Genomic DNA, 13,592 nt, shown 5'->3' on the forward strand with positions numbered 1-13,592 from the left:
GCTGACCTTTACACCTCAGTTTTCAGTCAGCATTGCCACCGTGCTCAGGCAAGCACTCGGCTTTTTGTCTGTGGATTAGCCTTCTAAAACCAGTCTCCCTGCTTCCAGCACGTGCCTGCAGGAACTCCTCACTGCTGCCAGCCAGAGTCATTTACAACTGAGATCTGACTATGTCCGTCTGCTGTTCCAATTTCACACTGGTTCCTCTTGGTCTTGGTCTACCAGCAAAGTTCATTTCCTGAGCACGCTCACAGGGAATTCTTATGATGTGGTCCCTGCCCATCTCTCTAGCTTTTTTTGTAAGCCATTCTTCTAAGGACAGTTTGTGCCATAGCTGAAATTCTGGACTACTTGCAATTACCCTCAAATATGCCTTGTTGTTTTTCACTCCCATGTCTTTGTTGCTATACCAGTTCTCCTACCTAGAAGAGTACTCCTCTGCTTCTTTGCCTGGTTTGTCTCTATTTCTCTTTTAAGGCTTAGCACCAATGCCTTCTCTCCTGCAAAGAGCTTCCTGTGGTCGCTCTGTGCCAGCGCCGTGCCTTGTGCCTCTGGCGCAGTGCTCATCTCATGCGTATGGATCTTTTGTCTTCCTGATTCGACAACCCCATGAATTCAACAAACTTTCATCAAGCACCTTCTATGAACCAGGCACTGAGCTGGATACAAAGAGAAGTATGATATGGCCTTTGCCTGTAAGAGGCTCATAGATTTCTGGAAAAGACAGATTAGTAAGCCAATAAGAATAATACAATGGGATAAGAACTGGTGTTGTGTCTTACAGGACAAGTGAAACCATCCAGGTGGTAAAGAAGTCTCTGAACAAGGCCAGAAGCACATACAGAGGCATAGAGGCCGGGAATGACATGAGCCGTGGGGAAGCTGTGAGCAGGGCACTCCCAGTGACAGGGACGTGTGTGGGACTGGAGGCAACAAAGCGCATGACGTGCCCAGAAAACTACCTGAACTGTTCCAAGTGCTATGGACTGTCGTGTGAGAGACAGGGGAGAAGAGAGGCAGCCACCACTTCCCGGACCAACATTTAGTCATTTGGCAAGCACATACTGCGCATGCATTGAACATTAGGCTGTACACTAGGAGAAAGAGGATTCTTCCGATTTAGGAGACTGGAAATCTGGATACCGTGTGCACGGGCAGTGTGACAAAACGAGCTAGTCAAGACCACACTGAGAAAGGGTCAACTTACCAATTTTCCAGTAACACTCTGACCACCTTCATTCAGCCAGAACCCAGGGACCATGGCTGAGAAGTAAGGGCCCCAGACTCCTGGTACAAATATCGGATCTCTGCTGATCTGGAAAGGAAGGGGCAACACGGGTGAAAACAGTGGCTCACTGCTAGAAGGAACCTCATCCTCTTCGCATCTGATGTCTCTACAACCATGGAATGCAGCTTCTTACTAAATACCTTCTTCAGTGGGGAAGTCACTTCCATCTTTGGAAACCTTTCGGATAAATTCATTTAGACGTCAGGCAGGGTAGCAAAAAAGATCATTTTGGAAAGAAAGTGACGATTCCTTGCTGGCTCCCTCTCTGTGGGAGACTGACTGTAGAAATGCTCCCCATTTTACATCCGCCCCCCCCGCCGCACCCACCTCTTTTGCAGCACGGCTTTGCAGCTCCTCATACTGGGAAGTGGGTCTGTTCCCGACCCCTTGAATTTGGGTCAGCCTTATGACTTGTTTTGGCCAACAGAGTGAGGTGGCAGTGAGGCTGTGCCAGTTTTCCAGGCCTAGGCCTCAAGAGGCCCATGCGCCTCTACTGCTCCTGCCATGAGAACAGGCCCAGGCCGGCCAGCTGGGCACAAGGGAGCTGCGTCAGCCTAGCGGCCACAGGTGATTTCTCAATGTGAGAGCCAAACAAGATCAGCAAATCCTCTTAGTTGCTTGGCAGCCAACAAGCCCAGGGCACCAGAACAGCCCAGCCGACTGTCAGATTGTGAACAAAAATACATGCCTTATTGTAAGTCACTAAGATTTGGTATGTGTTTGTTCCCAGGCATTTTTGTGGCAATAGGTAAAAGATACATTCCCTTCCTTCTGCAAATACTTACTAGCCACCTAAGAGCTTGTCATCCCCCTCTACTGGGTGCCGGGGACACAGGGATGAATCAGAAAAAGAGTTCTCGTGTTCAAGAAGCCCCCACCCAGATGGGAGCTAGACAAGTAAACAGGCAAATAGAATACAGTGTGGCCCATGGGATGGTAGAGACAAAATGCAGACTGCTGTGGAAGGGTACCCGGGATGAGGAGTGAAATGGGCCAGAGGCGGCTTCTTACAGAGTGGGACATCAGCTTAGACTATAAGATTCAGCAGATGAAGTGGGACAGGCATTCCAGGCCAAGAGAACAGCTTGAACAGAGCTGGGGAGATGAGACAGGGGTGCTCTTAGTATTCAAGAAGCTACAATGGTTTTTTTGTAGCAGACCATGAAAGCCCCTTTAGGTGTTGGAAAGCATATCAAGAGATGAGCCCAGACTGGCAGGGAGGGACCCTGTGTTCACTCATCTGGGATGGAACACGCGACTCACTCATCCAGTGCGATGGATGCTGAGGTCCTGTCTGGGGGTGTGGAAGGGTAAGTCGGGGGAGGAGGGGAATGGAGTTGGTACTCCAGGTCTACTCCTGCATGTCTTGAGGGGGGGCAGAGAATCTCTTCATTCATTCGTCCTACAAAGATTTATTCAGCCCTTATTGCATGCTCGGTACTGTGGCGGGTCCTAGGATATGGAAACAAACTGAATATCCATCACTTCTGCCCTCATGAAATGGATAGCACAGCATTTTAGCACAGGGACAAACCTTCCTTAAACGTCCTGACTCAAACTATGCCATTTCCCTTTTCAGTAAACTAGTGAGTGTCCTCAAACCACTAGGATTTCCCACCCCCAAACGGGAAGGAGGTGAGAGAAGGCAAGGAAACTACGCAACACTGTCAACTTTAAATTTTGTCCCAAATAGAGATAATTTATTAAAAAAGGGGACATTTGACACCTAAAACAGGAGGAATAATTTCAGGAAAAAAGACAGGCTTCTGCAAGAAAAGACAGTTCAGCTCGCATGGACATATCCACTCATTTCCTTATGGGATCAACAGACGTTTCCTGAGTTCCTCTTGTGATCCATGTCTGTAGCAGCCCCTGGGAATAAATGGTGGCCCAAAGAGCACATTCCTGCCCACTGGAGCATGCTGTCTTGACAGCAAGGCAGACAAGGGGGACCAATCCTTCAGGTTTGGCCAGGATTCTCCCAGTTTTAGCACTGAAAGTCCCATATCCTGGAAAATCCATCAGTTCCAGGCAAAGGGACACGTGGTCACCCTAAGACAGACAATCAAATCATCACACAAGCGTGTAAGTATAAACTGTGATAAGGAAATGAAGGAAAATCAAAAGGTATAAAAGCACATAAGTGAGGTAGCTAATCTAGTCTAGGGGTAAGAGAAGGCTTTTCTGAGGAAGCGATATTTGAATTAAGCTGTAAAACATGCAGAGAAATTATTCAGGTGGGTGTGAGTATACGTGTCTGTGTTGTATAAGTGTGTGTGTGTCTGTGTGTGAGTGTTTATGTGTACGTTTGAGTGTGTGTATGATACGGAGTGTTCCAGACAGAAGGAGCACACACTAAATGGTCTTCATTATTGTCACTCTGTCTTAGCTGGTGAAAATTTTATCACATGCCAGCCTTAGAAACCACTGCCTTGAGCTGCATCCCAAAGCTGCTTTGGGATGAATAAGACAGCACATGTTCACAACCACTAAGACCCGGCGTTGGGACAGGTAGATGGACACCCACCAAAGTCAGATCATCTCTTTTCATGCCCTGCACCCCTTCCCTTCCAGAACGCTTAGCCCCATTTGATAAATTACTCTCAGAGCAGTTGTATAAGTTGTCCACAGCCACACAGTTAGTAATAAGCTGAGGGGGAATTGGAACCCAGGCAGATGTTGGCCTCAAACCTTACGTTCTTTTTTAACTTGTATACATAAATTACTTAGGAATGTTATCCATAGCCCGCCCCGCCCACTGCCATCTCACAGTTTAAGCACATTACTGCATCCACTGCAGCAGAACTGCATTAGGAGATGGTGCGTCTGCTGCTCAGAAATGTCAGGTGAAGGAAGGCTTTGCCTGGCTCTGTCCAGGGAGGAAGCTCTGAGTCCACTCCTGCCTGTGCTTACTTAGCAGGAATGACACACGCGTCTCATCAGACATCCTGAGTAAAGCAAGGAAACAAAGACCCAGAAGCACATGTCGCAGAGCACTTCCCATCACTCCCAGACACGGTGCTCCCGGAGGAAACCAGGAGCGGCTTGTGAGAGAGCGAGAGAGAAAGAGCACATTTGTATATTTACGTGTGCTTTGATCCTTTGCAATAAACCTGAATATTTAAAAATGTTTTTGTGAAAGCTCTTTCCATGCTGATGACCATCTTGGCCTGGAAGCTGCTCTGTTACCCAAAAAAAGGGAGTTCATTTCACTCCACTGATGACAGGTGTCGGTATAGGACACTGACTTCTCAGTAATGATGCTGTTGGCAACAACAACATTCAGATTGACTGAGAACTTAGTGAAAGCCTTATTCTGAGCACATTATAAGAACTAAATCACTCCGTCCTCACAAAAACCCTAAGGGAAGATTCTACCATTATTCCTATTGTGCAGATGTGTAAACTGAGACAGAGAGAGTTAAATAGCATGTCCAAGGTTATAAAAATGCAAAGCAGTCAGGCATCACATTCTACAGGTTCTATGATTGTCTCCACCAAAGTATGGTGTTGTTTTTAGGCTACAGTTGCTTCTCCGAATCCTTCACTTCCTTTCAAGGGCAGAAAAAAGGGCCATTACAGCCAACACAGATTAGCTCAAATTGAACAAACCTCCGGACCTTGAAGACAGGAGGTTAGGGATCTTCCCTTCCAAAAGGCTTTCTGATAAGTTCCCCTGAACACGCTTGTGAAGTGCCGAGGAGAGAGCATGGGCGAGTTGGAGACCTACCCTGACTCCGCTCCTGCCAGCCGCATGCGAGCCAGGTGGTCCTACGCAAGGGCATCTTTCTGGGCCTCAGCTTCCTCAATTCCAAAATGAGAGGAATGATATGAATATTGGAGTACTTTGTGAAGATTAAATAAGGTGTCACATATAAATAGCTTATTAGATGTTAAATACCACACAAACGTTAGTTCTTGAAATGAGGCTTGTACGATGGAATAGCCAGGTGACTGGGTTGAACGACCAGAGCCAAAAGTAACTGCAGCCATGGAGGGAGGTTGCTAGATTCATCCTTGGTCTTATGTAGTCAATATCCTTTTTTTTTTTTTTTTGAGGAAGATTAGCCCTGAGCTAACTGCTACCAATCCTCTTCTTTTTGCTGAGGAAGACTGGCCCTGAGCTAACATTTGTGCCCATCTTCCTCTACTTTATATGTGGGAGGCCTGCCACAGCATGGCTTGCTGAGCAGTGCCATGTCTGCACCCGGCATCCGAACTGGCGAACCCCAGGCTGCCAAAGTGGAATGTGTGAACTTAACCACTGTGCTACTGGGCCGGCCCCTATATAGACAATATTCTTAATAATGAAGTAGAAGATGATATAGAAGGAAAGCTTATATTTTCAGATGGTATAAACTTGGACAGACTGTTTATTATGGGGGCATGTCGAAATCAAGATTCAAAGTTACTTCAAAGAGATGGAGCATTAAGCAAAATACAAGAAGAAAATACTTAACATTTATTTAATCATATAGTTAAAATTTTGCACTTAAAAGGTACTAGCAAGGGGGCCAGCCCTATGGCGTAGTGGTTAAGTTCAGCATGCTACACTTTGGCAGCCCAGATTCATGGGTTTGGATCCCAGGCATGGACCTACACAACTTGTCAGCCATGCTATGGCTGTGACCCACATATAAAGTGGAGGAACATTGGTACAGATGTTGGCTCAGCAACAATCTTCCTCAAGCAAAGAGAGGAAGATTGACTACAGATGTTAGTTCAGGGACAATCTTCCTCAAGCAAAAAAAGAGGAAGATTGGCAAACAGATGCTAGCTCAGGGCTAATCCTCAGCAAAAAAATTTTAAAAAGGTACTGGCAATATTCTCTTTCACAATGTTCTTTTTCATGGGTGGTGGTACACGGCTATTCAATTCAGTATTGTTTAAACTGTATGTAAACATTCGATATCTTCTTTCATTATGTGTAATATAAATAAAGTTATAGAAAGCTGCAATAAAACAAAACATATAGTTGTACACCATATGCCAGGCACTGAGATGAGCAACAAGGCTTTAAAAATAATAAGGAAAAAAATTAATAATAAGGCAAGGCTGCTTTCCTTAGGGAGCTCCTAGTCTGTCCGGGAGACAAAGAGGTCGAACTAGATAAATTACAACAAAACAAGCTGCATGCTACAGTGAGAGCGAATGGAGTGTGGCAGGAGGCCACGCTGCCCGGGAGAGGACCACTGCTGTGCAGAGGCGGCCAGCTCGGAGCCAGGCCTCAGAGGAGGAGCAGGGGCCATGGCCAAGATGGAGGCCTCCAGGCAGGAAGGGCTGCACGCTGAGGCTCAGCCAAGAAGCTGCACAGCATCGTGGCTCTCACAAGGGCCTAGAGTTCTGCGTTTTACTTTAAACAAAAGATCATTTGGTTCACAGGATGGGTATATTTTTGCATCAACATACCCTACTGCTTGTCAAAAATTTAATTTTAAAAAAGCTTTGTGGGAAAAAGCCCCAGTGAAACCACTCTCTAAGTCAATAAATAATAATATAAAAATAAGAATAATAATCAAATAGTAATTGCTAATAGTTATTGTGGGCATATTATGTGCCGAAGACTCGTCTAGCCCCTTTATGGACATTATCACATTTAATACTCATGACAACCTGATGAGACAGGCCTTATTATTATCCTTAGTCCACAAACAAGGACGTGTGAGCCAAAGGAGCTCAGAGAGCTGGTGAACAGGAGTAACTGCAGGGTCCAAGCAGGATCCAAGCTACAAACTACCGACGTACATGCCTCTCTCAACCTTACTCTCCTCATCTATAAAATAAAGAGATTGGATAGAGATGTTTACGATCTCTTCTGTCTCTGAGATTCCCTGAGATTCCAGGAAGCTGAGTCACTCTTCCCCAGCTGGCCAATCAGAACTCTCCAGCAGCTATTTCAACACAACTCTGCACTCACACGGCTGGGCTCGCGGGCTGCACTGGGTGGTCTCTTGGGGCTTCTCTAGGTACCCACTTTGCTCTACTATCCCTCTGACCTGTGGCCAAGATTATCAGGGGGGTTTCTCAGCTGTCAACTTCATGGGTTTTATTTAATGGCGATTATCTAGAATATCTTACATTAGCTGAGTAAATATTCAGCATTTACTGGATACACACTGAGTTCAAACTATTGTTTTAAATATGAGAAGGTATAGAAAGATGGGCATTAGAGTCACATAAGGGACAAATCCCTGTCCTCTTGCAGTTTACAGTCTAGGAGGAGTTGGGGTGCAGGACAGGCTGGGTGTAACTGACTGGCAAGTGTACGTTTGCACTCTGACTTACAACTGCCTGGCATTATGTGGCATCAAACACACACAGTCCGGGTGATGGCCGAAGACCTAAGACCACAAGGATCAGAAATGGCAGAGCAGGGAAGAGAAGCCTCTCTCCCTGTGCTCCTGCCTCCTTCCCCGTCTGTGCCCAGTCTGTGCCCAGCTGGCTCCCTCAGTGGCTGCCCCCGGCTGAGATCCCTCTTAGGCTGGGCCACTTCCTGCTGAGTTCTTTGCAGGAATGAAGGCCAGGCGCCTGCTCACATCTCTTTCTGGGAGAGATGGCTGGGCTCAGAGCAGGGAGCTGCTCCCCCAACGGCCCCTCTGTCCCCCACCCTCAGAGGCAGGCCTAAGCCTCTGGCAGGGGCAGCAGGCAGGCTGCAGGCGCCAGCAGTCCCGGGAGGGAACAGCAGGTTTTGTTTCGAGTGCCTCCAACCAGGTTGGGAGTGTCAGAGGGCAGCCTGGGTATTTCCGTGGTGGCTCATCCCTCCCTCCAAAGGGACTGGGCTATTGTCTTACTAGAAAAAACCACTTAGACACATTCCAGCCAACTCCCAGCTTACTACACAGTACAAAAGAGCACAGAGAATTCTGTCTATGAATGGGGCTCCTAGCATTCACCTCGATTTCCGCACTTCTCAGATTAAACTGTAAACAGCTGTTTGCCTATCCTGTGAAACAGTGAGGAATCATGTCTTGTCTTAAAGGCAGTGAACACAGTCTACAGTACGAGCACAGACCGTGGAGTCAGAAAAACCTGAGTTTCAATTCTGGTTAGGTTGCTTACTAGCCACGTGACTTTGAGTCTCTCTGAGACTCAGTTTCGTCATCTATAAATGGAGATAATCTCATTGATCACAGAGTTTTGTGTGAGTCCTAAGTGGTAATATATATAAAGATCCTAGGACACAATATGCTCTCAAGAAATGTGAAACAACAGACGGTTTAATTCCGCTCCTCTTGGGACACTGCAAAGACCCGGAGTCCACAGACCTGTGTGTGGGCTGCGTCTCTGCCCCTTATTAGCTCTGTCTCCCTCGTAGATCCCTCTTCCTCTTCCCTCCTGGATTTGTCTCACCCACATCTCCCAGGTCAGCCCATCCACTCCCATGTGTGGAATGAAAATTTAGGCTATTGAGTCCCAAATTTTTATCCCAAACTCAGGCCTTGCTCTTGAGTTTCATACTGGACATTTGATGCAGATGTCTAATCAACATGTCCAAACAGAAGCCACCATCCTTCCTCCCAGGGCTACTCTTGTTCTGGGGTTCCTGTCTCATTGAATTGTACCCTATTTACTCAACTACTAGAATACCATTCTTAATTTATTATTATTATTAGTTTTTTTTGAGGAATATTAGCCCTGAGCTAACATCCGCTGCCAATCCTCCTCTTTTTCCCCGAGGAAGATTGGCCCTGAGCTAACATCTGTGCCCATCTTTCTCTATTTTCTATATATGGAACACCTACCACAGCATGGCTTGATAAAGGGTGCATAGGTCTGCATTGGGGATCTGAATTGGCGAACCTCAGGTCTCTGAAGGGGAGCGCACAAGCTTAACCACTAAGCCACCGGGCCAGCCCCACGATTCTTAACTTCTTAATGTACTCATCTTTCTCTTCTGCTCCACAATCAGTCACATGTACTGTCAAGTCTATTTTTCCAACAAAAGCTTGTTTCTCCCCATTGCAAATACATTAGTCCAGGCCTTCCTCATCCCTTGCTTAGATTATTGCAACAGTGATTAAGCTAGACTCCCTGCCTCAAATACGATCCTCCACTCTGCACCCCCAAAAGCCACACTCAGAGACTCCAACTTCCATACCTCCAGCATAAAGATCTTCCTCACACACAAACCTAATTATATCACTTCCCTTACTCAAATCCTGTAAAAGTTCCCCACGAAGTCTGAGAACTTTCTGATCTGGCTTTTATCTATTCGTCTGGCCTAATCACACAGGTTATCATTTCCCCATCATGTTTACAATAAGCCCATCACAGCCTAGAAATTCTCCAAGTGTGCCAATTTCTTTCTTATCTCTGCATCTTTGTAAATTCTCCTCCCTCTGTCTGAAAGGCATTCCCTCACACTTTTCCCTGGCTAACTCTTACATGCCCTTTTATAAGACTCAGCTCAATGCCACCTGCTCTTGGAAGCCTCTCGAAACCTGACTTCTCCCTCAGCGCTGGGTTAGGTGCTCCTCCTGCGTCTCCCCTTAGCTCTCCGGATGTCCACCATGTAGGCCGTCATAACACATGTCAAGTGTGTAAGTGTATACAGCTGTATCTACAGATACATATGGAATGTATACTTAATCCGTAATATGGATGTAATGTGCTTTATAAACTAAGTCACCACATAAATGCAGGACAGGGCTAAAATTATTATTAACATATAATGTCACAGATATTAAGAGCAATAACAGAATCTAACACACGCCCAGCCACCTGTAAGTGGTGCATAGTTACTAAAGCTCAGGCTCGCCAAATTTTCCTCTCCTCTACTTGGGGGTTTCTGGAAGGTTAGCAGTCCTCCAGGAAATAGTTTGCCTTCTAGAAACCCAACCCCTTTATTTAAGTTTGCTCAGAAGAAGAGCACACGAAAGCTGCTCCTAGGCCTCCCTGTTGCTGAGCGTCTGAGCCAGCCGAGAGGGCCCTGGGCAGCTCCGTCACCCAACCAAACAGCCCTCAAATCTGGGACGGAGGGAAGCAGCCAAATACCGCCTGCAATGTCCTGAATTACTTGCAAAATATTTTGGACTCCTTAAACCCCGAATTCCTCATTCCTCATCATTCTGAAACCCATATGTAACCACAATAGAAACGTAATCCATATGTTTCTCATTCACTTATACTTAAAGTACCCAAAGTTGCCTTGCAAGAGAGACTGAACAGCCAAGAAGTCTTTGAGTCCTTCTTGAAGTTTCCCCCCAATTTTATTTTCCCTGCAGACAAGAAACCACCCTTGGCCTTCTCTATACAAATGCCTGACTGGCTCCAGTGAGCTCAGCCTGGCTTTCAGCTTTGAAAGCTCCAAGAGCTGTTTGACTCCAAAGATATAAAATCATATCTTGCATCTTTTCCACAGCCTAAACAATCTGCGGTGGGTAAGCAATTTTTGCTCTCTTCTGTGGACCCTGTGAGGGAGGAAGGACAAGGGGGTTGGCGGGGGGAGGTGCTAATACGGTGGAAACCTGCATGGTAGGCAACACACGGATTCTCAGCTGTTCCGATGACACTCAGTGCGTTCGACCCTCAGAGTCAGACCATATCTTCTATTTCTGTCACATCCCCCAGGAATGGGCACAGAGCTAATTATTAACTGGTTCTCAAATATGGACCAACTGATGCTCTCTTTTGATTTGAAACCAGCTGTTAGGAAAAGCAGGTCCCTCTTACAGACTTTAGGGGTCAATTAAAAAGATGCCTGCAGCAGTCTCACAGCCGAGGCTCATCAGCTGGTGCAGAAGAGATGACACAGCCTTCCCCTCGCAACAAGACCCTGGGCCCCCCTACACGGTGCCTCCATCAGACACCTTCTGATTCCTGCCTGCTAAGCTGTGCATGCTTTCTTCTCCTGCCCCGCTCCTGGTCACTTCTCTGTTTCTCTTATTACTGCCTTTTGCTCTGATACCAGAGTGTGGCCTCAGACATCATCTCATAAATCTGACACAGACTTAGATTTTCTGGTTTGACTCTCAATATTCTGTCTTAATTTGCTGTGTGACCTTGGTCCCTGGGGTATTCATCTGAAAAATAGGGCAAATAGGACCTCTTTTATAGATTTGTACAGATGAAATGTGGCTCAGTCTATTATGGGCCTTGGTACAGTGCCTGGTACATTCAGTGACCCAGAGAAATGTAGCGGTATTAATATCACCCCCTCCACACTGGCCAAGACGTACTTCTTATTTACGGAGTGGAGTACACATAGGCATTTAATTTTGAAATGTAAGATCTGACACCATCGTGACTAGAATTCTAAAGTAGGGTACAGAGGTTTTGCTGGCTCTAAGGAAGAGAGCAAGATAAGAATCAACACTCACTCAGATGGCTCATTTCTATTTGCAAGATCTGTCACCAGAAAGAAAGACAATCAAGGCTTCCCCCAGTTAATAGCATGCTGTGTAAACGCGAAGAGAAGCTTGGCTGAACCACATTAGGGCCTCCTTTGATGGAAGTCAGAGTTCCCGTGCACACGCATCACGTGCTGCCTTTTGGAGGTGCTCCCCAGAAGGACCCGCGCCTGCTGTTCAGCCACACTGGAGACAAGTCCATGCACATCCAGACCTGAAGAACCTTGGTCTTCAGAACTCTCTCTCCATTTTTGGCCTAACAGAAGAAGAGAAGGCTAAACTGGCTGGGCAAAGAGAATTAAAAACTATCCACAGGCACTTGGGTAGCTCCCCCACTGAGTGACTGCAGAAGTATTATAAACTGAGAAGCGTTTATCAAACATCAGCCAAGGTGATTAGGGTGAAGGAGTTTATTCCTCACATCCTCTCTATAACCCACAAGATTGACGAGAGCATCAAAAAATAGTGAAGGTTGCCAGGAAGGAGGTCAGGAGAAGAGAGGTGGAGACAGAGGCTATGGAACCCGACCTTCTCTGGCTGCTAATGTGTTACCAGGGAAAGCACATAAGTGGCAGATGTGCCAGCCTGTCCACGGCGGACAATGATCATGGCCCTCCTTCCTGCTGTTCCTGGACTCGGCCTCTGAATCCCTCACAGGCCACGTGCCAGGGAGCCCCTGCATCAGCTGAAGTGCCCTGTGCTGTGGAGCTTCTCTGCATCCCTAGGTGGGGTACCTTCATATCCAACCCCCCGAAGATGCTGGGCAAGCCCGCATCACACCCATTTTGACAGAAAAGGGAACCGAGCTTCAGAGATGTTCAGTCGAGTTCCCAGGCTCATACACAGGCCAGAATCAGGATTTAGACTCAAATCTGACTCAAGGGTCCATACGCTTCCTGATACACTTTTTTAGAGAAAAAAGACTGTGAAAAGGAGAGGCAAGGACACAGGAAGCAGGCAGCTCCTTCTTCAACGTTTGGTCTGACACCAGTGCAACTCCTGCTGGGCCCAGAGTAGAATGCGTCTTTGCAAATTCAGCAGACATGCCGGGATTTTCCCAAGTTGGAGAGAGAGAGAAATCACACATTCCGTCACACCCAACAGCCCTTTTATGAGAATGTTAAGTGAGCCTCACGTTAAAGAAAATACTTAGGGCCGGCCCCATGGCCTAGTGGTTAAGTTCAGTGCGCTCCGCTCTGGTGGCCTGGGTTCAGCTCCCTGGCACAGACCTACACCACCTGTCAGTGGTCATGCTGTGGGGTGACCCACATACAAAATAGAGGAAGATTGGCACAGACGTTAGATCAGGGCCAATCCTCCTCATCAAAAAAAAAAGAGAAAATACTTAAAAATTGCTTTCCCAGGGGCTGGCCCCGTGGCCGAGTGGTTAAGTTTGTGCACTCTGCTGCAGGCAGCCCAGTGTTTCGTTGGTTCGAATCCTGGGCGTGGACATGGCACTGCTCATCGGACCACGCTGAGGCCGCGTCCCACATGCCACAACTAGAAGGACCCACAATGAAGAATATACAACTATGTACCAGGGGGCTTTGGGGAGAAAAAGGAAAAAAATAAAATCTTTTAAAAAAAATTGCTTTCCCATTTAAATAAGTTCTTATAAAACAGAAATGGCTTGTCCCACAGAGGCAAGAGCACGGAAGCAGAAAGGGTGCCGAGAGGGAAGCGGACTGGGAACGTCTGCCCTCTGCCTGCACTCTCTAAAGACCAGGCCGGCAAGGAAGACATGAAGCAGAAGAATCAGGAGCAAACGAGATGAGGCCTCAGGGGAGCCATGTTCCGCTGTGGGCAGTGGCCAGGAGGCAGCTTCTGTCATGACTGGAGCATCTGCACGGCAGCAGGTGCTGGCTGTCTAGTACACGAGGGGCATTGGGGCCTGTCTTTCCTTAGGAAAAGGGGGGGGGAGCAAAAAGGAGAAAAAGCAGCTATACGTAAAATAC

The 13,592-nt window shown here is 47.0% G+C and overlaps 1 protein-coding gene across 13 annotated transcripts in view; it reads right to left on the minus strand.

The window, feature by feature from the left end:
• The window catches only part of FGGY (FGGY carbohydrate kinase domain containing), a 378,028-nt gene that overhangs the window by 129,025 nt on the left and 235,411 nt on the right, over window positions 1–13,592 (minus strand). For all 13 annotated transcript variants that reach the window (XM_046663109.1, XM_046663101.1, XM_046663099.1 and 10 more), the window contains one exon: window positions 1,208–1,315. In XM_046663109.1, the coding sequence (XP_046519065.1) occupies window positions 1,208–1,315 (108 nt within the window). The remainder of the gene's footprint in view (window positions 1–1,207; window positions 1,316–13,592) is intronic.

The sequence above is a fragment of the Equus quagga genome, chromosome 5 (genome assembly GCF_021613505.1).
Source record: "Equus quagga isolate Etosha38 chromosome 5, UCLA_HA_Equagga_1.0, whole genome shotgun sequence".
Taxonomy (NCBI): domain Eukaryota; kingdom Metazoa; phylum Chordata; class Mammalia; order Perissodactyla; family Equidae; genus Equus; species Equus quagga.